This window comes from Mus pahari, chromosome 19 (assembly GCF_900095145.1).
Source record: "Mus pahari chromosome 19, PAHARI_EIJ_v1.1, whole genome shotgun sequence".
NCBI lineage: Eukaryota > Metazoa > Chordata > Mammalia > Rodentia > Muridae > Mus > Mus pahari.
In genome coordinates this window covers 30,244,510-30,269,110 of record NC_034608.1, presented here as the reverse complement: position 1 = coordinate 30,269,110, position 24,601 = coordinate 30,244,510, and the positions used below count along the sequence as shown (strand labels likewise).

General features: G+C 48.2%; 1 protein-coding gene across 4 annotated transcripts in view; it reads right to left on the bottom strand.

Moving 5' to 3' along the window:
* Arhgef7 (Rho guanine nucleotide exchange factor 7) overlaps positions 1 to 24,601 on the bottom strand; it is a 108,050-nt gene that overhangs the window by 62,616 nt on the left and 20,833 nt on the right. For 3 of the 4 annotated variants that reach the window (XM_021219517.2, XM_021219515.2, XM_029532165.1), the window contains exon 2: positions 14,815 to 14,901. The exons of the other annotated variant lie outside the window; for it this stretch is intronic. In XM_021219517.2, the coding sequence (XP_021075176.1) occupies positions 14,815 to 14,901 (87 nt within the window). The remainder of the gene's footprint in view (positions 1 to 14,814; positions 14,902 to 24,601) is intronic. 4 annotated transcript variants of the gene reach the window in all.

Below are 24,601 nucleotides of genomic sequence, written 5' to 3'. Positions count from 1 at the left end.
CAGGGAACTGGTCCTAGGGCTGAACACCTTCCCTTAAAAATGAACCGCCTTCAAAAATGTCTGGGGATCAGGGTGGCTCACTCAGAAGGCAGAATAGTTGTGTGTGGTGGCTTGGATGATTCTTGAGGCTGACAAGGAAATCCTCATGGATGCCAGCTTTTGTTTGTCTCAGACCCCAAAGCCGGGAAGAACCTGTTCTCTGCCCCTCACTTCTGCCCAGCTCAGACTGTAGGGATCTTTATTAACCAGTCAGGAATAACTTGGGGGGGGGGCGGCAGAAGGGCGGGGACATGACAAGATTTATACAACAAAAGCTGGGGTACACAGGAGATCCTCATCCTTAAGGGGGCAACCAGATCTTGGGAACACAAAATTTAACATTTGAATACAAGCAGCATCAGACCAATCCCCTAAACTCAGCACCCCCAGAGACATAGAGGAGCAGATACTAAGTGTCCTCTTCAAAAAATGCTATGGGAAATTAGAACCCCTTCATGCAGAATCTTTGCCAAAACTGTTTTAACTAGAATCAAACTACAGTCAGGTTTGTATCTCACAGACACACAACTGTAATCCGAGCACCTGCAGGGAGGGGGATGGATAGAGCAGAAGCAGCTCACCCTGGAGGCCAACACATGCTATACAGCAAGACTGTCAAAGGAACTAAGAGAACGCGGCAGAGAGACAAGCAGCAGCTATGCTGGGAAGCCTCCTTCCTCCTGGCTAGCTTTCCCAAAGATGCTCTCCCGTCTGCTGACGAAGAAAAGTGTCAACAGTCTTACCCGGGTGCAGACCCTGCTAGCTACAATACCAACCTGCCTGTACACACAGTAATGACCAACTGTTTTCTGCTGGGGTTTTAGGCCTTTTCCACAGGGAAGAAATGTGCCTGGTAGTGTAAACCTGGTCAAAAGCTTATGGCTGGGATGGTCATAGCTAAAGGGGAGTTGGGGAAGACAAATGAACTATTCTGTTGTCTTGCTTTATGGACATGATATCAAACTGCCTTTTAATTGTGTGTGTACCCAAAAGACAGCACTCCTCAGTCTTGTTTTAGAGCCTCTGTTTACAGTGGGTGACCACTCACAGACTCATAACTGGTCATCGTGAGTGCTCAGCCCTGAACAGAAGCTCTGCATTCCCCCCAATGCTCAGGACACTGCAGAAGGAAGAGTGCTGTGGAACACATTGCCTGACACGACATGGCTGGCTACATCCATGAACTCACAGCAAGCAGCTATGTGTACAAGACTGGGACCATCATCACTCCATCATGGGGGAGGAGGATGCTTATGGGTCCAGCCCTTCTGGAGGAGTTGTGGGCTGTAATGGCTGCCAGGGAACGGTGTGTCATAGTACAAGTCACCCCTGCTCACATGATGCTTTGGTCAATCAATATAAGTCACCCCTGCCCATCTACACTTATGCAGGCATCCCTACTCAAACACAGTGGACTTCAGGGCAAAGACATGAAGAAGGCTAGGGACTTGCTGGGAAGACAAGATTCAGTGGGAGGGAAAGGGAAAGAGATGGTAAACGGGAGGACACAATCAGAGTACACTGCATTTATATGTAAATTTGTAAAGACTAAAAATTAACGATTCCAAGTCATAAGTGAAAAAGGTGAGGAGCAGATCTTTGTTAGAAGTCACTGAAGAGGCATGACTTCACTTGGACTCCTCAGAACAGGAAAGCTGCATGCCATGTGAGAACGGTACACATCTGAACATGGACTAACAGGAAATGACAGATGTCAACGCTAAGTGCCTTGGGAAAGTGTGAAAGCTAGCATCTGACTGTATGTTAACACAGGCACTGAGGTAGTCATAAGCACTACCGGGTCTACAAGGTAGTTTAAATGCTTAGCAAAATACAAAGATGCAAGACCAAACAGCATCACGAGGAGACAGGGGTTTGACATCTAAGCAGACAATGGCCTCCATTTCTGGATCTATTAGATCCAGATGATCTATTAGATTAGATGACTAAAGGACAGCCAGAAAGAAACCTGTTTCACTAGACATAGGACGGGAGGGCACCTAATTCAGCGACACAGCATCTACCCAGCTGGTGCAAAGCTCTGGGTCCCATCCCCAGCAGTGTGTGTGTGTGTGTGTGTGTGTGTGTGTGTGTGTGTGTGTGTGGTGATCGCAGGCAGGATTCCCAAATACAGAGGGAGACAGCAGTCCCTCCCTCTGTCCCATCGCAACTCTCAGTCAGGCCTGTGCATACCAACCTTCATTCCACAGCCACGCATCTGTCATGGCTGTCACTGTTTCACTATCCACAAGGACTGAGAAGAAAATAAAAGCACAAATGTCAGTGATGCATTTTCCCACTGTCTGGCCAACTGTGAACGTAGGATAAAGCACCCTTGATAAAGAACAACTGTAGGCAGGGTAAAGCACACTTCACGTACAGTGTCTGCTCCTCTTCCTGCTCTGGTCCATGGCACTGAGACTAAGAAAGGGTTTCCCAGCAAGCTTCCCAGACCCACATGGTCAAATGAGTCAGTCCATACAAGCCACCCAGCTCAGTAACAGCATCACCGCCAGTAACAACCACAGCCTGGCCTGAAACTTGCATTCTTACCTGGCGGCTCAGAGGTACAACCTTGCCCTGTCCCTTCAAAGGGCACATGAGAACCTACCCCAAGCCAGTAGCTGCCCAATGTCCACCCACTGGACACCACACTAAGCTCAGCTGGGCTCCCTGCAAGATGGAGACCCAGGATGGCAGTGCAGAGCTCTTTGTAGACACCTTCACTTTCACATACAGCCCTTCCCAAGATCCCTCAAGCCTCCCACTGTGAGGACTAATGGAACAGCTTGCCCCTGCACAGAACCTGAACCGGCTCTGGGGATTCTCCATCACCCCAAAGCAGAAACATACAGACCAGAGAAAACGGATGCACAGTGTGTGGTCCTTCGTCCTGCAGCTGCCCAGGGACCGCCTCGGTTTTTCTCCCCCTATAACTGAAGGAACATGCAGGGTACCACTCCTACTGGCTCAGCTCAGGGTCCTCTAACTCTGAAACTTCTACCACGTCTAAGTCTAGGAGCTGGGCATCCTTCCACTGAGCTTCACCATAAGGAAGCCAGCACTAAAACCAGGAGTCAGTACCAGCCAGCAGGTGGCACAGAGCCATCTACCAGCCATCTGTCCTCTCAAACTGATCCCCATATGTCAGGGCTAAGCTAACAGCACCCATGCAAGTCAGAGTTCACATAAACCATCTGACACAGGGACACAATGGCTACTATCCTACTACACTTGATCTGCAACAGTTTATGCAGGCTTTGAAAGAGCCAAACAAAAATTCTGTAGTTCTGAGGATGAAATAAAGGTATGTATGGAAGGGAAGAGGAGAGAAACTGAGGTAACACAGACAGGGCACAACTCAGCCCTTGCTCGTTGCAGATGGTCTGGGGCACAACTCAGCCCCTGCTTGCTGTGGATGGTCTGGCACTACTATGTATTCAAATACTAAATACTGCATCCTAAGATCTGATTGCCCCAAGACAAGTGAATTCACACAACACAAACCAGCTTTTGTTGTGTAAACCTTGCCCACAAGTTATCCCCGATTGGTTAATTAATAAAGTTGCTGGTCAGAGGTAGGCAGAGCTTCTGTTCCAGGCTTGGGGTCTCAGGTAGGGCCATGAGGAAAGCCAGGAGGAGAAATGGGAAGCAGTCATGGGGTAGCATGAACCATGAGGTAGCATGAATCATGGGGCAGCATGGACCATGGGGCAGCATAGACCATGGGGCAGCATGGACCATGGGGCAGCATGGACCATAGGGTAGCATGGACCATGGGGTAGCATGGACCATGGGGTAGCATGGACCATGAGCATATGACCATGAGGGCTGGCCTGGTGGAGCAGAAGCAGCCTGAAGGGACACATGGCAAGTGATAGCTCAGGAGTAGCTTTGACAGAGAAACAGACAAAACAGCTTAGAAGGTCGACATCTGCCCAGCTCTAATGCTATAAGGCTTGTGATAAATGTTAAAGGTCTCTTGTGTCTTTTATTTTGGAAACAGCTGTCTAAAAAGCTAACTGCTGGTGTATTAATTTCCAGCACTAATTAGTAACAACAGAATATTTAAATCACGCTACAGCTACTACTTGTCTTGTATAATGACCTAATGCCCTAGATGGGCCCCACAGTTCCTGAAGGACGCCCAAGGTCCCTGACAAGTACCCCAAGTCCCCTGGTTGGTCATCCCATAAACCCCCAAGGGTTCCCTAAGGCCTATGGATAGACATTTTGGGAAGTTTTTCTAGTTCAACAAATGTCTATTTAGTGATCCACAAGCAATGACAGATGCTCAAGGAGCTACATGCAAACAGACAGTCCGGAGCACCCAGAAAGGAGGAGGCATGGCACTGGAGACAGTTTTCACCAACCCAGATGACAACTCTGAAAACGAGACAGAAGGCAGGTTCTCCAAGCATAGAAACAAGAAGGCATGATGGCTGCCGGTACTAATGACACTTTACAAGAACTGGGAGGAGTACCAACAAGTTGACACCTGTGAAGCTACAAGTCCTAACACAGGTTAGTCACGAATGGAAGGTGAGTCAGTTGTCATTACAGGCATCTCCAACAGTTGGACACTAGTAGAAGTGCAGGTCCAAGAGCACTGTCAAGACAAGGTGATGCTGTTAGAGACCAGCCCTCTAAGGCCAACTCTTGGATAGCCCAACCTGCACCTTTCCCTGGGTCAGTTAGGCAGGAGAGTGGCAGAAGTGACAGGCCCAGGCCAGCAGAGCCATCCTGTCATGAGCATAATGAGGAGGCAGGAAACAAGTTGGGGGAAGAGCCCACTGAATGGAGAGTTTTCATGCTATGCACAACTGTCCAAGGACAGACACCGTCCTACAGACTTCAAAAACAAAAGGCAGAATTACAGCAACACATGTGAACAGCTCATTGATCACCCAGCACTAAGACAGAAGGCCAAGAACTCAACTCCAAAGAGGCCAGGGGCATGGCCCAGAGGTAGCAAGAGCCAGCCCCTGGACCATACCCCAGCATACCCAGCAGTCAGAATAAAATTCACACTTCCAACCCTGACTTGGTCCTCAGAAAAGAGGAAGGGTTCCTGATGAGCAAAGTTCCACCCAAGGCCAGCCTCTCTCCCAAGCCTGGGCATGCCCAGGGCCTCCATGCAGACAGAGACTACACCCTGCAAAAGGCTGCAGCGAGGACTCTGAGATCACTGGGTCTAGGATCCCAGATCAGCATTCTGCAGCAGGAATAGTGCAAATGAAACAGGACAGGGCCACGCAGGGCTCCCCTCTTAGCCCCCAGCCCCACTTACTCACTCACTCATCGAACTCTTAGCTGCCTTCCAACCCACAGACTCAGCTCCACTTGGGCTCTGTACAAGCCACCGCGCTGGGTTCTCCCTTCCCTTGACATGGAATTTCCTAAGGCAAAGGTTACTGGAAGAGTTCCAGACCTAGGTCCTTACCTAGCACCTATCCACTTCCCAAATCTTCTGCCCCTCTGTGCTCCCCACTGTTTCTCCTAACTCCTATCATCAGGATTCTTCCAGCTAGTTCCTGCTGTGCAGCAGCTTCCTCTGGAGGGAGATTTGTTAAGACACAGAACATACAGAGAAAGTGATACTTAGGACAGAAGGACTATAGGGAGGTGAAACAACGGGCTCTTCTAAGGGGAAGTGAATCGCTGCAGCCTGCAGGGATGGTCAACTAAGGCAGCAAGTAAAGAGATCTAAATAGCTTCAGGAAGTCCCCGAAACTGACCACATTCAACAGGTTCCTCGATGCCAAGAGTGTATCAGCAGTAAGGCAGGCTGTGAGTCATTCTCAGACCCACCAAGCAACCCAGAAGAAGGTGAGACCAGCTGAACCGCCCAGCAGAACCAAGACCAGACGAGCTCTCTGAGGAGGCTCAGGCCCACTTAACCACTGGGAAAGGACTCTCCCTACACCTGCTGAGCTGCCTGACTGCACTATGCTCTACATCCCCAGCTTCAGGACCATCCCTCTGCCCCTGTGAGTCACTCCGTGCCCACTCTCCTGGAAGTACCTGGAGTCAACTCACTGGCTTGCCAAACTACTGATACCTGTGTGTGCTGTATCTCTCCAGAAAAAGCCTATCACAAAACAGTTCGTGTGTTTCCTCTCAATACCCCATCAGTGTTGACTCTGTAAAGCTGCTAAGACATCGGGCACTCAGAACAAGCAAATGATAAAGTACACCAGTACACAGTGGCTCTCCCTTAACCTCTTAATTTTCATTTTTTTACGAATGTCTGACCTGAATATATGCCCATACATCATATGTATAGTGCCCCAGGAGGCCAAAAGAGGGTGTCGGATCCCCTGGAACTGGGGTCACGGTGGTTATGTGAGTGGTGGGAAACAAACCTGGGTCCTCTGCAACAGCAAGGAGGGCTCTTTCTTCAGAGCCACCTCTCCAGTCCCTAACCACTGAATGTTTAGGAGCCCAGGCCAGCAGCAGCCCCAGTGTGCTAGCTTCACTTCCCTGGGCCCTGAGAAACACAGCCTGACAAAAAGCACCTTGGGTGTGGTGGCGAGGACAGGGACGCTCCTCAGGCCACAGATCTGAATGCTTACTCACCAGGGCGGTGAGTGGGCTTTAAGGTTTCAAAAGCCCAAGCTGGCCCAACCAATCTCCACCCTCCTCTCTCTCTCCCCTTCCCCCTCTCTCCTTGCTGCCTGTAGACTGGGATGTAGAACTCTCAAGCTACTTCTCCAGTACCAGCTCTGCCTGCCATGATGAACATGTAAGCCAGCCCCAATTAAATGTTTTCCTTTCTAAGAGTTGCCATGATCATGGTGAATCTTCACAGCAATAGAACCCTGACTAACATAGAGAGGGTTACAGTCACCACTGAAGTCAAGGCAGGAACTCAAACAGCTAGTCACCTCACATACACAATCACAATCAAAGAGAAACAAACAGAACTCACTTGGTGCTTACGCTCCGCAGCTTTCTTCAGTCACACAGTTCAGGGTCCACATTCAGACTGGGTCTCCCAGTTTCAATTAATAACCCAAATAATCCCCACTGACACATTCGGGACAACCTAATCTAGATTGTCCTGCACTCACTCTTCCCAGGTGATTTCAGGTGGGAGGATGTTGACTTTTAAAACCACACCAACCATCACACCAAGGAAGACCCAAATACTCCGTGCAGAGCCACAATCTAATAACACTCAAAGCTCACGTTGTGAGGATACACAGAAGGACAGCTTAGGAGGAGATGCATGGACTCTAGAAACACAGCAGACAAGAGCCTTTAAAGTCCACCAGAAATTACATGCACGCTGGGCAAAACCATCTCAGAACTGTCACTAATCCAGCACTGTCCCAGCTCTCCTCCGATCCCCAGACAGAGGAACCAGATCTTTTTGATAGAAGATTAACTATGTACATTTAACTTCAGAACTTCTTAGTAGGCATGATTAGTGCCTCTGCTATAACAACTGCCATAACCAAGGCAACTTAACAAGAACTGAACTGGGTTTAAAATTTTAAAACTTCAGACATTTAGAGTCCGTGATGGTGGAGTTACAGCATAGCAGCAGAACAGATGAGAACGCACATCCTGATCCACAGGGAGACTGAGAGGGAGCACACTGGAATGGGGAGTGGTTTTCTTTTGTTTTGTTTTGTTTAGGTGGTTTTGTTTTTCCAAGACAGGGCTCTCTGTGTTTGAGCCCTGGCTGTCCTCTCTTTCTCTGTGAACCAGGCTGGCCTCAAACTCGGAGGTCTATCTGCCCTGCCTCCCAAGTGCTGGGATTAAAGGTGTGATCACCTGGCCAAATTTTTGACACCTCAGAGACAAACTTTGGTAGCACACTTCCTCCAACCAAGCCACACCTCATAATCCTTCCCAAACAAGTCCCACCAACGGGGGACCATTTACACACGAGTCTATGGAGGATATTCCCATTCACAGCATCACTGGCAACAGTGTTGGGAAGGTCACAGAAACACATGTGTTCTGCTCTGTCCAGCATCAGAACCCCTCATCCTCCCACAGCACCGCCTCCAGCTGGAATGACCCTGCCCTCTCCATCATCTCCACCACCGCACACTCACAAAGACTGAGAGCATCGTAGGTTTCTTCACGTCCAACCCAGACTTACGCAGGCCACTGAGGGGCTTATGCTTAAGGAAGAAAATGTTTAGACAGAGATGAGCAATTTTCTTTCTGAAACCTCACTTGAGCCAGGCAATGTGGTGCACACCTTTAATCCCAGCAGTTGGGAGGCAGAGAGGCAGAGAGGCAGAGGCAGGTGGATTTCTGAGTTCGAGGCCAGCCTGGTCAGCTGGGGCTATACAGACAAACCCTGTCTCAAAAAACCAAAAAAAAAAAAAAAAAAACCCTCCCTTTACCTACCTAAGTCACCTTGGCTCATTTCAACACTGGAGACTGAATTCCTTTGGGAGTCTCTCACACTGAGGCAGGAATGAAAACCTCACTCAAAGGAATTCAGTGCACTGCCTGGTTATGTGTGTCACAGGCTAGAGTTATCACAGAGAAAGGAGCTTCAGGTGAGGAAATGCCTCCATGAGATCCAGCTCTAAGGCATTTTCTCAATTAGTGATCAAGGGGGGAGGTCCCCTTGTGGGTGGTGCCATCTCTGGGCTGGTAGTCTTGGATTCTATAAGAGAGCAGGCTGAGCAAGCCAGGGGAAGCAAGCCAGTAAGGAACATCCCTCCATGGCCTCTGCATCAGCTCCTGCTTCCTGACCTGCTTGAGTTCCAGTCCTGACTTCCTTGGTAATGAACAGCAATGTGGAACTGCAAGCTGAATAAACCCTTTCCTCCCCAACTTGCTTCTTGGTCATGATGTTTACACGAACAGAACACCTGAATAAGACAGCTTAGCCTTCTCTCTCCTTTTCAAGCAGCTACAAGCCTGCTTTCTGCTGGAGCTCCCTGTGTGCAAAGCACCTCCGCCCCTGGTTACAGGCTCCGCCCCCGGTTACAGGTACCAGGCTGGAAGTGCGGCAGATGTCCAGCTTCCACCATGTACCTGCTGAGGCTGCGCTTCCATATCCTCATAAGTCCACCTCAGGGAACTGGGAATGCCTCACTCCTGCCTCAGATTACTGCACCCAGAAAAGGAGCACACCAAGCAGGACACACAAAGATAAACCACACTGTGTACTCTAGAGGTCTACGTCTCTGAGGGGAAAAAGCAGTTGCAGGGCACCTAGGAAGGTACCCTCACAGACCAGTGACATAAGTCAACAAGAGAAGGTAGAGGCAGCTATTCAAAGCCTGTGTGAGTTCCTACCTTAAGCCTTGCTGTAGCCTAGCAGGAACACATCTGCAACGATAGTTACAAGTTAAGGTACTAGCACACAGAAGAAATGGCCTTCACTGTTACAGCAAAGGAAACTGAGTCCCATGTCCACAGCTGACAGGATTTACTGGCCTTCAAAAGGCAGTCACTGAATCAAGAGGCAAACTACCATACTGTATCAAGCTAAGGTATGTTACAGAACATATATGCTACAGTATCACAGGTGTCCAAGGCTGTCTACATGTGTGCAATGGAAAAAAGATCAAACCCCTAACATGGACATCTAGCCGCAACATCTCTAGACAGCAGCATCACGTAATTTTTCCCCTACATTTCTCTACTTTCTGAGCTTTATGCAACAAACACAGACCACAGGCCACTTAAACGCAGAATAAGCACCGTGGTTGAAAGCAGAGAAAATACTGGTGGTTTAACAGGAGCTGCCTGGCACTCTCTGTGGTGTTTGCTGCTAACTCATGTTCCTTACAGCACATACAAAAGACAAGCATCAAAACACCCACTTGCCAACTGACGAGGGGGGGGGGGCGGGGTTGGCACACTGGAGCGAGCTGTAACCATGCATCTGGAAAGAAGCTGTGTCCAAAACAAACCAGGACATAAGGCCACTACCTAAAAGCTTTACTCTATAGCCACTTCTCAAAAGGCCTAAGAACAACCAACAGCTATTTTCCATAAAGTTCAACATCACTAATGTCAAGGAAATGCAAAGTAAAGCACAATGAACTATCACCTCTGACCTCTTAGCATGTCTACTGTCAAAATGACAAGACCTACCTGCTGGGGAGATGTGAGGACATGAAACCTTTCAACACTGATTGGTGGGATTGCAAGATAGTATATACATTACAGAAACTGATAGATATATACAGTGGTGACTAAATCACCCTGTGGTCCAACAATCTGGACCAGATAGACTACCAGGTGTATATCCAAAGAAACTCAGACAATGTTGGAGAAACACACATTCCCTCTATCCTGCAAGGGTGTTCCCAACAGCCTCCAAATGGAAAGAACCTGAGATGGACAGAAGTAAGCACTGGGACACTGTGAGGGTGAGACAAGGAACGAGGCCCTGTCGCCACTGGCAGCGCGAGTGGACCTGGGGAAGCAGCAGGGAGAGCAAGCTGACTGCCCAACACCAACCGGTGAGGCAAGAGCCGTCCAAGCCGCAGTCGCCGGGGCTGTGAGACGGGCAGGGCAATGGGAGGAGGCCCCGGTCACAGGGGACAGAGTCAAGGTAGCAGGAGGATGAGTGTCAGTGGGCACCGAGTGTGGCAGCTACAGCTGACAACGTACATGTGGAGGTGCTATAAAAAGAACTTAGTTCTCATCACAGAAAAGTCCATGGTGGTGACAGATGGAGACTAGCTTGATTTAATCATCCCACAATGTAGTCACACATCTGAAACACCACACTAGACCATACTAAGAAACTAGGTTGTGAAGCAAATGTTATGTGGACACTTAGTATCTTAATCTCTAATGAACTGAAAGACCAAATATACAAGCCAAAATTTGTTTTGTCCAAAAAACGAGGAAGGACAAAATACATTTCTGTTCTGCATCACCAAGACCTTTGGATGATGGCCTCTTTACAGACAGTTAATACTTTAATTAGTGTTTTTAACTAAAGCAGAAATGGTGTTGACATTATTGTCTGGTGTGTGAGGTGACAAGAGGGAAGACTGCAGCCCAGGGTCATCATTCCCTTCCAGGTCCCACACGTGTACCAGAGCCAGAACTGGCTGGAATGAAGAGTGTGGTTTTTGCATCACTTGACAGACCCCCAGAAACCATCTTGGCAACTGTAAGAAATCACATCCGAATCTTATTTTCCTTCCCAGAGCAGAGATACTGTAGTGGAAGCAACATTAGTTCTTCAGCAGGAGAGCCGTGGTGCCACGCTGCTCTGTCAGTTCCTCCTGCCTATAACCCAGTTCTCTCTTGCTTGGAAAGGCCAGTGCCATCTGGGCAGAGGACTCTGCCAGGAACGCTCAAGCCAACATGGCTCCCACTTCATAATCCCAACTTAGACTTTAGAAAATGACCTGAAGTACAGCCCTTTATATTAGTGCTAAATTCCAACTTTTCAAAATTCATGATAAAAAGTATACATTATAACATTTGCAAATATGTAATATACAACTAAACACTCTTAGAACAATGGATATGTCTCTGATGAACAACTAAATCAAAGTTCACTGCTGCATTTCCTATCTTTGCTGCTAACATCCCTGATGCAGTGTGTCATGACGTGGGCCAAGCTTCGTAAGACGCCACTGGAACTGGATTCATGTGGCCTTAATTTAAGGGGTTTTGTTTTATTACTATTGCATGTTTATGGTACCTTGCCTGCATGCAAGTCTATGTACCAGGTGTGCATGCCTGCAGAGGCCAGAATCGACACTGGATCTGGAATTGGAGTTAAGAGATGCTTGTAAGCCACCATGTAGGTGCCAGCACTTGAGCCAGGCTCCTCTGGAGAGCAGGGAGTAGTACTTCTAACTACTGAGCCCTCTCTCTGACACCAATTTTAGATACTCATTAAAGCTAGTACAAGCATCATGGGAGTGACAAGTAAAACCAGTTTTTTCAAGGAAGGCGGCCTCTGCTCTGGATAGTTGCAGTTCACGCTTCAACCATTCACATGCTTAGTTATCATTACTGGGTAAGAAAAGCTTGACAGTTAATATTCTGTGACCATCAACAAATATGTCTAATATAATGTGAGGGCAGAACAACAGCAAATAAGAAAACAAATTCTCTTATCTCTGCAGCTATTCCACCTGAGGAACTGCAGACAGAGGACTTCGTGACTTGTCTCTCGGTTCATTGAGATACTTCTGTTTGCAAACGTCAAACACATCACCACTGCCAACAGCACCACCACTGTCACAGTTTTGGTTGTTTTTTTAGATACAAATGGAAAGACACTGACACTGTTGTACCCAGTTTTCTGCACAAATCAAAAATAAAAGTGCATGTGTGTATATGTATGTGTGAGCATGTTGATGTATGCAAGTTCACATACACACATGTACACACAAGGGCATGCATGCATGTGGAGCCTGCCAGATTGGCTCTCCTCTCCAGGCAGCAAGGCCCAGGGAACCCTACAATAACACATCAGTAAGATCCTGAGCACCTCGATTGGCTTTTTTCTCCGGACCTCACGCCTGCGTGCCAAGCACTTTACCGAATAAACCATCTTCCTGGTGCCTACTCCAAATATTTTAAGGACAGCAGTTGGTGGAAAAATAAGCTGTAAATAAATAAATAAATAAAGAGGCCAGCAAGATGGCTCAGCAGGTAAAGGCCACTGCCATTAGGGGAAAAAAAAAAAAAAAAAAACTCCATCCCTGGAACTCACCAGGTCAAGGAGACACCATCAGTTTCTCTGACCTCTGAGCCAGTGCTGTGGCACACTGGCACACACACATGAACACCAGCAATAGAAGCTTAAAAATGACTGATACAGTAATGGTACAGTTCTTTTCTTTAAAGAAATCATTAGGAGCTAAAGTGGAGTAAGCTAGACAGTCTTTCTTACTAATACAATTCAGTCTGAAACAACGCCCTGGGAAAAGCCCCTTGGTATTAAGTTCTAAGAACAAAAGCTACGTTGGAATTTAGGCTGTTTTGTTTCCCATTCAATATTAAAATGTTCTCAGTCTTCCATCTTTTGAGAATTGGTTGGATATTAAATGTGTCAGTCCTACTATTGCTCAAAGGTCCAAGGCCCTTCCCTCAGGGCTTCTGGCTGTGGTCTTTCCCTGAATAGACCTCTCCCTCACACAGTTACAGACTGGTGGATGAGTTAAAGCCATTCCTTTCTACGGGAACTTCCTAAAACGTGATGGCTGGTCAAACTGGAGATTTAAGTATGGTATACCTTGAGAAAAATGTTGTATTTTCCTCTACCAAATTTTTAAGTAACTGGAAGAGATATTTACTCTTTAAAATCAGCACAAAACAAGACACAATTGGGGTTTTTTTTCCTTCAAGAGGAAACCTATTTGCTATCACAAGTGCAACTTCAGACTCATCCTCTCAATAACCAATCCTTAGCCAGGATTTGCTTGTGTCCAGGGCTGCTCCAGGTGCCTGAGACAGGCCCACGTTGGGCTCTGACAGCATCTCTGGACAAACTCAGAGCCATAAACGTCACCGCTATATGAAAGAGCAACAGCCTCTGCAACCTTTGCAAAGCTGGAAAGAAGGGGCGGCTTCCACTTTAAAGCAATTTCTTATAACACTTTACATGGGTTCTGTTAATGTGTAGGGTGAGTCTGACAAAATACTGTAACATAAACAAAACCCAGGCATATGAGGATAGATAGAACCCTATGACAAAGGTCAGACAAAGTAATTCTCCAGTCACTAAAACCGCAAGGCTGGTGCCACCAAGAGCACCCAAATACCCCATTTTTAAGGAGCTGTGAGGCTTTCTGAAATCGCCCAGCCACTATCGAATTATCTGCAGCACTTTCCTCGAAGACATCAAATAAATTAACAAAAAAGACGGTAACCCTTGAATCACTATAAACCACTGTGTCCAGTTTCAATTAAATGCACTTTCCAAACGTGATTGGATGACTTCTACACTTCATCTCAAGAAACGCGCAAAGACTGTCCTACCAGGAAAGGAAAACCGCACTGGGTCACCACAGTGGACTGGAGTGTGTGTGATTTTATCAACCCTTCACGGGGTGAGGTTGCAAACCTCATCCACCTGAGCGTCCCCAAAAAGCAAAGCCACTTTTCTAGATCTACAACAATGCCCCCACGAATAACAAAAGCAAGGAAACAGCGACATCCCTGGGGAACTAACACTGAAGGACCACAAAGGGTGTTCATCAAGCACCATGGAAAAGACAATCCCGCGGAGTTGTCCCCAGAAACAGGTTTTTACAAACCCCAGATTCAGGCTCGTGAGTTTACTATCGTAAGCAATTATGGGTGGAAGATCCAGCCACGCCGCCGAATTCCGGGCCTGCAGAAGCAGCGTATGTGGAGGTGAGACCAAGAGGGGTTTGGCCCTCGACGTTGCTGCTTGGACCTTGCCTGACCACCTGCTGAGGGCTGGGTCAAACCTGGATGTGATGCTGGGGAATCCCAAAGGGCGGTTTTCAGGATTGGACAGATGTGCCCCCCCCCCCCGAGCAACAGGGACTACCAACGTGCCACCTGCACGGGAGCTCGAGAACCAGTGGTTCGCGTGGAGCCAGAACAAGGCGTGGGGTCCACGCACCGGCCGCGAGGGGACGTCGAGAGGTTTCTTCCCGGGACAGGTAGCCCAGCTCCACGGAGGCGGCGATGAGGAGCGATCGCTCGGGGCAGCGTCAGCCCACGCGACCCCGATCCGACCCCCGACCACCGTCCACCCGGGCCCTGCCTCCCCGCAGCCCGACCCGACCTCCCCCGCCCCCGCCCGGCCCGGCCTCGGCCCGGCCCGGTCCCGCGCTCACCCACCTCCAGGCGCAGGGACGCCCCGCAGGCGCGCAGGAACTCGCGGATGTTGCTCAGGCACTCGCTCTCGTTCCGCGGCTCCGGGTAGACCTGCAACACACAGCGGCGCTGAGCGGGCCGGACGCTTCATCCGCTCCCCTTCCTCGGGGCTGCACCAATCTCCGCCCCTGCCCGCACCCGGAAGCGCGCCTGGGACCGGAAGTGACGTCGTCAAACCGCGGCCCCTTCCCGCGGCGGCTGCGGCTTCGGTTGCGGCTGTCTCCTCCCCGGCCCCGCTTCAGCCCGGTCTGCGCTCTCCTCCTTCCCCTCCCGGCTCCCCTCACCACGCGCTCCGTCTCCTTCGGGCCCTGCTCCGGCATCGTGCGCACCCGCCTCCTCCGTCGCCGGCGTCCCTCCACACGCACTCCACTCCCTGGCCTGGCTCAGGCCCTGCCTCCTGCAGACCTCGGCTCCAGCTCCGGGCTCCCATCCCCGCCTCCTGACCGGCCTTCTGCTGGCCGCACCTCACTAATAATGCACAGAACTCTGCCTCTGCTGCTCGAACAGCCCCGAAGAGATTGGAGAGAACTTCCCTTCTTTCTCACCTAGGTTCCTGCAAAGTGCAGTTACCATAGCTTAGATTAGTGAGCAGCATAAATTCTGCAGGTCGGCATGAAAATGTCCAGGTTCCTAGTCCCAAACACAGCCCATGTGCTCCGTGATTGATTAACCAGAGTCGCTGGCCACTGTGGGTAAGGCTTCAGAGAAGGCTCCTGTTGCTAGCCTTCACCATGAGCAGCGAGGGCAGGTCTGACCTACCACCCAGTGCTGCTTCTGCCCACAGAAGAGTCCAGTTGAGGCATCCTGCCACACTTGCCACATGTTACGTTATGCACCCGACCGTACCAGACACTAAGAGAAACAGGAGCAGAATCCGTGGCTGGAATAATGTAAGACCCTGATACTTCAGAAAAGGTTTTTATTTCGTTCTTAACCTTCTTTGGGGCATGAGTTATAGTGCTGTTGGCTGTGAGTGAACAGTACAATATAGCCTCAAGAGGAAAGATTCATCAGTGGGCCAGGCTGAAGCTGTGAAGAAGATGGAAAAACAGGAAAATGTAGATTTATGAGATGACCAGTTTTTAAAAAAAAAAAAAAAAGGATTAGCAATTTGAGTCTGAAAGCAAGTAAAATTTACAGTTACATTACCTGGGGCCAGAAACATGCAGTTTCCTCAGCTGGTCATTAAAAGACTGACACATCATGAAAGTATCTACTTACAGTTCAGAGTGGCTGTACAGATAAAGGGTTTAGGAAAGACTTGGTTATCTATAGCTAGGGCTATGCTGAAGAACAGGTTTCCAGTTCTGCTGAGACAGCGTGTTTTCCACGAATGTCGGGAAACAAAACTGCCTTATGAAAACAGCTTCTCAGACTCCTGAGCAAAGGCTTCAGCCACCGTGCAACCATGCTATTGTGTGCCAATATCAAGGGCAAATTTTAAATATAAGCTGTCCCTAGTGGGGTACAAAAAAACAAACCCCAAGGCTACTTAGGACCAAAAACTTCAACTGCATGCCAGATCACAGGAGATGACAATATATGTATGGATGACATCCGAAATGCTCTGCGATTGTTTCCACAACTTATCCAGGACAAAACCTTACTTTCTGGGTGTTATTAACTTAGTGTCCCTGTTTATTTCTGTAAAGATCCTGGAAATGTTCACACCTGCACACACATGACAAATTCTTTTCATATCCCCAAATACATTAGGGCACAATATAAGCTTTTAAGGCACACTGCCTAGACAAGCTGTTTAGTAAAGCTTTTAACACTCAAAGGCCAGCAAGGAAACTACCATGTGAGACTACTGGAAACCCATCACTGTGTGCAATATCAGCTATGTTGGCACAGCCTCGGGCAGCAGCAAGCTGGCTATCATCAGTAACTATCAGAAAAGGGTTTGGCCAAGTTTCCTTAACGACTCTGAAAGTATGACAGAAAATATAAGTAATAACATCGAAAGAAAGTATGACAGAAAATATAAGTAATAACATCGAAAGCATAATGAATACTGCACAGCAAATGAGTGGAGAGAGTTTGGAAACGAAAACTAGAGGAAATTTGGCCTGGAAGGGCAATAGAAACCACTGACCAAGTCCTGGAAATGACCAAACATAGCACTGGGATAAATATTGTCTGCAAGACAACACAAAGTATCCTTACAGCAGCTAAAGTGACAACCCAAGTCTGCCTTGTAAATTATATATATATATATATATATATCCTAAGACATGGAGAATGTGAGCCCATGCTTGAATGCAGCCTTGCTCCTACTGCGTTTGCCCCTTGAGTCAAAGACTGGAGGTGACAAGCCAAACAGACAAGACTAAGCAATGTTTCAAGCCTTAAGCCAGTTTGAGTCTATAAAAAAAAAGTTAAAAAATAAAATAAACGCCAGTCTTCTAAGGGAGAGCCATCTTTACCCACATCTTCCCCTTCTGCTGAACCAAGTCCAATCTCCCCAAGGTCAGAGTTCAAAGCACATTCATCTTGCAGCTAGCTCCCCCTATGGGGCAATTTTAACATTTTCATGAAGCCAACCACTTGATCTTTGCATAGTACTTTTCTTAAGACTTTTTTGCATTCCTACTATACAGGGCCCGGTATGTGTGTGTGGTGCTGCAATTACTGTCTGATTATGGACATTCTGTATATGTGTATATGTGACAAACCACTACAGCCATGGTACAGTAGATTACACAGCACTACAGCCATGGTACGGTAGATTACACAGTACTGAAGATGATGTCTTATTGTAAGTGAATACATAACATTTATAGCATACATTCTCCAAAAATGACCATAAAATAAGGTCATGTACTCACTGGTTGGCAGAATTTTGTGACCAGCCATGTGCACACATTTTCACATCCACAAGTACATGCAAATTAAAAATAAGAGATCTGCATTATGACCAGGCTCTTTTGGTTTCCTAGTCCTGTGTTTCCCCCAGGGACAAAGTTGCAGTTCAGTATTCGAGATAACTTCATAGACTGTAAACACCACAAATAATTAGAATCATCTCTTCTTCATCTCTACATTTGATTATGAAACCACAGGCTAATTGTTATTTTCTTTTCTTGTAGGAAGAGTATATAAAATGATGGAAACAGCATACATTAATTTTGATAACTGTTAACTATAAAAAGCAAAACTCCTTGGGGATCTACATCGTAATGAGAAATGTAGTTTTTAAGTTTCACATACCTATGTGAGGCATGCATGTCGCAGTTCGCGCACACACACACACACACACACACACACACACACACACATGCATGCACGCGCATGAGAACACATTAAAAGTCCAGCCAACACTGCACACCTAGCAGAGGGAGAAGGAGGAGAATGCTCACAATGTCAGGGTTGGCGAGGCTGAAAAGCAACCATGAGCCTGACTTGGGAGAGTGGACCAGGAAAACAGGCAGTTTCTTCCACAGTCAAACTTGTGTCTACCCTAGGTCCCAGCTGTTGTTTGCCCAGGAGAAATCATAGCCACCAAAAGTCCCGTGTAAGAATGTTCACAGCTGCTTGCTGATTAGCAAGGCCACCAAGTGGAGGGCTCTGCATGTACTCTAGAATGACAACAGAGGATTGACACTTGCTCTGCCCAGGTCACGTCACAGGAATGATGCGAAGGTTCTCCACAATGTTAACCTGCAAGCTTTCACCGGGAGATAATCAGGACTAGAAATCATCTCAAGACCTTTCTGGTTTCCCTAGAGATAGCCTTTATGCTTGATAATTGATCAAAGTGTGCCTGATATGGAAATTAGCCACCAAGTAATGCTGAAACCAGAGTCCAGGACCTTCACAGCTGTCCAGTTTCTCCTCCACTCTTAACCAGCTGCTCCTGGCTGGGGCAGTGAGTCCCCTCCCCAGCAGTCTCAACAAAGTGCCAGTGAAGGCAGCTGTCTCAGACAGACAGCTGGACAGTGTTTAAGGAGTAAGGAGTCTGTGGGCCAGCTGTATGAGAAGGCAGGACTGGCTAGAGAGATGGCTCAGTGGGTAAGAGCACTGATTGCTCTTCCAGAGGTCCTGAGTTCAAATCCCAGCAACCACATAGTGGCTCACAACCACCCATAATGAGATCTGATGCCCTCTTCTGGTGTGTCTGAAGACAGCTACATTGTACTTACATATAATAATTAATAAATCTTAAAAAATAAAAATAAAAAAATAAAATAAAAATGAGAAGGCAGGACATGTGGGTCAGCAGGGCTGAGAGCATGCAGGGCATTTGCCGCCTGAGTGCCAAGACCAAAGGAGAGAGTTGTTCATGTTGTGGCAGCATGAACCCATTGCCCAGCGTCCCTGGTCTCTGGGTTCTCACGGCACAAAGCATGTGTGCCTGAAACCCCACCTAATTCTGATGTCCAGCCAGGCTTGGACATAAGAACTGTCAGAGGCTAGGGTCAAGATCCCAGGACGAGTGAGTGAGTGAGTGAAATAGGGGTGAGCTGTTGGGGAAGAATATTCCAGTTCTCTCCCACAGGGAGAATCACTCAAGCTCCCGACTCCAGGACAAAGGTCCCACTCTGTCAACAATAATCTTGCCACCCAGTGGGGAAGATCACTATGTGTTCTGAGCCCTGTGCCTCTCTGTGCCATCCACGACAGGGCAGGACTTATTTGAGCACACCTCAGCTCCCTATTAGACATCAGCCCTAAGGCCAACCCACTGGCACCTCACAGTAAGGAGCTAAGCTGAGTGAGCAGCCATGTACCTGGAGCACCCATGCACCTGGTAAAGTGGCTGTGTGGGCTGAAGTGCAGGAACCTTACCCAGGAAAGGTTGCAAAGAGCAGCAGAGGGAGCCCTTATTTTACTCAAAGAGATGCCAAGACTTGTCCCAAACTATGCTGTGAGCTTCATCGGCCGGCTGTGTCTGCAGAGACATGGTCTCTCAGCTGCCCATTCTCTGGCCTTGACGGGCTTCAGCCTGTCTGAGATCCAGGCAGAAAATGGGGAGACGCTTCCCTCAGGACACTGGTGTTACTGGCTACATGGTGTGCTGGCACTATGTCACAGAGCTGTGAGCATCTCATCCTAGCTCTGCACTTAGTGACATTACACTGGTACCCAGGAATCAACAAACACCAGGACTCAGGGACCCCTATCCAAGGAGCCCAATTGTTAACACTCACACAACCAACCTTTTTTTTTTTTTTAAGCCAAGCTTCTACTGGAAGTCCTCTCTCAATGACAGCAGCTCTGGAGTCTATTTCAGGCTTACTCTAGGAGTCCTGCACACACACACACACACACACACACACACACACACAGTCCCTTATAGGCCAATGGGGAGTAATGGTCTCTTGGGCACAGACTTCTCTCTCAATTCACAAATGGGCTCTTTCAACCTCATCTATTTAATGTAATCTGTTCTCTACAGAGACCTTAGCTGGAGAGCTTCCCAGGGGCAGCTGGAAACAGATAATCAAAAAAAACATCAGTAAAAACTATGATGCTTCCCCAAGACAGACAGCCACCACACAACATATAAGAAGTAGTGCTGTGTGATGTGGGCCTGTAATGGCCACACTCAGGAGGTAGAGGCAGAAGGATATTTAGTTTAAGATCAGACTAGAGTACACAACAAGGTCCTGCCCCCCCCCCAAAGTGCCTAGCTTTCTTTATATAACTGACCAGAAATATGGAGTACAGTATGGACAATACTCACTTGTAAACTAAAATTGAGTGTAAGTGCCCAGAAAACATGCAGTCCCTGAGAGCCGTGGCAACAACAGATGCTCACATGGCTGGCAATGGCAGAAGGCTTCTTGTAGCTGTGCACTTATTGTACCTCATTATTAAATAAACTGAGGGGAGGACAATAACTATCCCCCAGCCTGCCAACCTTCCCCTCAGGACAACATGCCTTCCCTAGTGCACAGCACCCCGTGCACGGATCCCTGCAGAGCAGACCTCTATTACACCACAGCAGCCAGGCTGAAGCAGGGTCCCACTCCTCCAAGACTCTCTAAGCTTACTCTGCAGCACAGTACGGAGTGTGCGGAGTGAACACGTGTGAGTGGGACTCCCAGGAGTTCTGCAGACAGCTCTCCCCAGTCCACTGGACAGCAATGAAGGCAGTGAGCGAAAGTCCCTAAGGTTTGCTGCTAACTACCAAATGAAGTTCTTCTCAAAGACACATGGCTTGGTAAGAAAGCTTATGGGGAAAAAAAGTAAGCCTTTAATAATTTATGTTTTTCTTTTGCTTTTTTTGTTCCCAGGGTATCCCAAATCCCAGCTCCCAGACACAATACCATGGCCACCAGGAGGAAGACTATTTTCTGATTGGATAAAATTGGTCAGACTGTAATGCACTATGATAGCCTCCACTCCCACCGTAATTCAGAAACAACTGGAGACATGTCACACTGGGAGATGACCCAGGCTTCGCTTAAGTTAACCCGCCTCCCCCGGGGACCTGGTTCCTGCCAACTCTACCGGCATGTCCAGCCCGGCGGAGAGGTGGCGAACATCCCAAAGGCATGCCAGTGCCAAAAGTGGATAAGAAAATAGAGACAAATCATGTGACCTGGAACAGCATTACCCCTAGACATGCTACATAAACAGGCCGTGGAGTGGGAACTGTCGAACGAGAGCAACTTGGAAAGGACAGGTATCTCACTCCGATACCCAACTGTGTGGCCAGAGTAAACCACTCTACTCCTCCATGGGAGCCACTCTTGTAACAGAAAAGCTGACAGGAGTTCTAGGTCAAACTGAACAGCTTCCCTTGCCGTTTTAACTGCTCACATTGAGCAGTTGTATTTTGTCATCTGTCTTTGCGGGTCTGACTTAGCGAATGCCCATAAACGATGGGATGGAAACTTGGGAGCCTAGCTGGCTGACTGTTTCCTCCGTTTAAAAGGATGTGTTTCCTCCGTTTTTATATATGTGCATGTGTACGTGCATGAGTTTATATGCACCCCACCTGTATAGGTGCCTTCAGAGGACAGAGGGTGTCAGGTCCCTTGGAACCAGAGTTTGAGGTGTTTGTGAGCTGCCTGATGTGGGTGCTGGAAACAAAATCCAGGTCCTCTGCAAGAGCAGTCGGGGCTCTCAACTTCTGAGCCATCTCTCCAGGCCTTGCTTCCTTCCTCCACTTTGGATCCTTTATTGTCTATTTCTTATCTTGCTCATTGTATCTTAAACTGGCACTGACGACATTTCTAACTCTCTGATAGTTCAGGGGAAAAAGTCTTTGCTTTTATTATCATGATTATGATGTATATGAGAGAGGGGGAGAAAGAGGGAAAGAGAGAGAGGAAAGAGAGACAGACAGACAGAGACAGAGACAGAGACAGAGACAGAGGGAGGGTGTTGCATGTGTTTTTGAAATCGTTCAAGAAGCTTCACTGATATTTAATAGACATTGGAAAGCCACATACAGGGAGGCGACATCATTGTGCCTTTGCTCACAGGGACTTGGAAGGAGCAGCCAGAGAGGGCAGGCATGCAGTGGACAGGAGACAGTGAAACCCACAGAGCCCCTCAGCAAGATGGCTGGCCATGAATTGGGAACAGCTGAGGGTGAGCGGGGCAAAGTGCAGCTCTATAAATAGCCCCGGTGCTCCAGGAAGGCAGGACAAGAAGGATGGAGTGACACTGGCTGGTGTGCTTGCAAACTAAACCCCTTCGGGACAGCATCAAGGCCAGCGGGGGCTCTCCAGTGTCAGGGGTGACAAAGAGATAAAAGGCTCCTGAACTCAGCACAGTGTGGCTGAAGTAAAACAGGCACAGCTGGGAGAGAGCTCAGTGTGTGGTGCAGCATCCTAGAGAAATACTTTTTTTTTTAAAGAAACACGCTTAGAAAATTTGACCTTCAGTGGTTTCAAGTGCACACACTGGCTATTTCTTCTGTGACATCCCATTGCTTATAACCTGATGTCACCCTCGCTCCTCTGCCCCAAATCCTTTAAGACTCCCACAGCACTTAGAGAAAAAGCCAAAGTCCTTTGAGTGAGTGAAAGACAAGCCACAGACTGGGGAAAGATATTCGCAAGACTCAAATCCAAAGACCTATATTGTGGGGTTGGAGAGATGTCCAAGCGTTTAAAGAGTACTGGCTGCTCTTGAAGAGGGCCCGGGTTTGATTCCCAGCACTTACGTGGTAGCTCACAACCACCTGTAACTCTGGTTCCAAAGGACCCAACACCCTTGCCAGCTCCTAAGGGCACTGAACACAGTGGTTCGCAGACAGATTCGCAGGCAAGATACTCTCACACACAAAATAAAACAACAATGAAAGACCCATATCCTCAATACAGAAAGAGCTCTTGGGGCTGGCGAGATGGCTCAGCGGGTAGGAGTACTGACTGCTCTATAGAAGGTCCTGAGCTCAAATCCCAGCAACCACATGTTAGCTCACAACCACCCATCGTAATGAGATCTGACACCCTCTTCTGCTGCATCTGAAGTCGGCTACAGTGTACTTATGTATAATAATAAATAAATCTTAAAAAAAAAATAAAACAAAGAAAGAACTCTTAAAAACTCAAAAATGAGAAAACAAACAGCTCAATTTAAAATATGGGTAAAGGGGGTGGGATAGCTGGCTCAACCGTTAAGAGCACTGGTTGTTCTTGCAGAGGACCCAGGTTCAAGTCCCAGCACCCACGTGATGGCTCCCAGGAAGCAGTCTTAACTACAGGTCTAGAGACTCCAATGCCCTCATCTGGCTTCTTGATGAGCTGTGTGCACATAGTACAAGGTCGCACACATAATAAAATAAATAAATCTAAAACACAAAAAGACAAGTAAGATCTGAATAGACGGCTCACTGGTGACAAGAATTGGTCAGCCTTCCACTACTGTAACAAACACCAGAGACAACGCCCACTTTGTAAAGAGGAAAGGCTTGTCTGTGCTCATAGCTCAGGTTTCGTTCCTCTTTCCCAGCACACAGCGGGCTTGCACAGCAGAGGAAGCTGTTCATTCACAGCAGCCAAAGAGCAGAGAGAAGACAAGGAAAAGACCAATGACTTGCCTCTCCTTCAGGAGCATGCCCCAATGGTCCACCTACCGCTTAAAGGTTCTACCGGCTTCCAGAGCTTGGTGAACAAGCTTTAGCATGCAGGCTCTGGGGGACACTGGCCCAAGCCATAGCATCAAGCAAGCGTATGGTAGTATTTTCTTGGTCAATGATTGATTGGAAGGGCTCAGCCCACTATGCGGGGCGCTGCCCCTGGGTGAGTAGTACTGGGAGCTCTAAGAAAGCAGACTGGGCAAGCCTTTAGCCAGCCAGTGAACAGCATTCTGTCCTCCCCTCTGCTTCAGTTCCTGCCTGCATGTTCCTGCCCTGACTCCCCCCCCCCCCCGGAATGTAGTGACCTGAGAGTTGTAAGATAAATAAACCCAAGTTGTTGATCATAGCTACAGGGTCAAAGTAAGACAGGCCTCCGAGTCTGCCCTGGGAGACAACACCTGGAAAAAACACTGTGCATCCATCTAGGCCGTGTCTGGAGACAGACGTTGGGGACGTTTGAAGACCAGTAGCTGCCCATGGCTGCAGGAGGACAAGGAAAGGCAAGGATCTGGTGGCAGCGAGGCTGTGCCCTGCTATGCTGTGAATCAGATGTACGCTATCACACACTTGTCAAGACACGGGTTGAATGGAGCCTAGGAAACTGGACGTGGGCTACTAACTGCTATTATCTCAATGTCCCTGCAGCTCATGCTGACGTCTGACCTCTTGGAGGGCTAACGGCCACAACAGGAGGCGGTGTCTAATGAA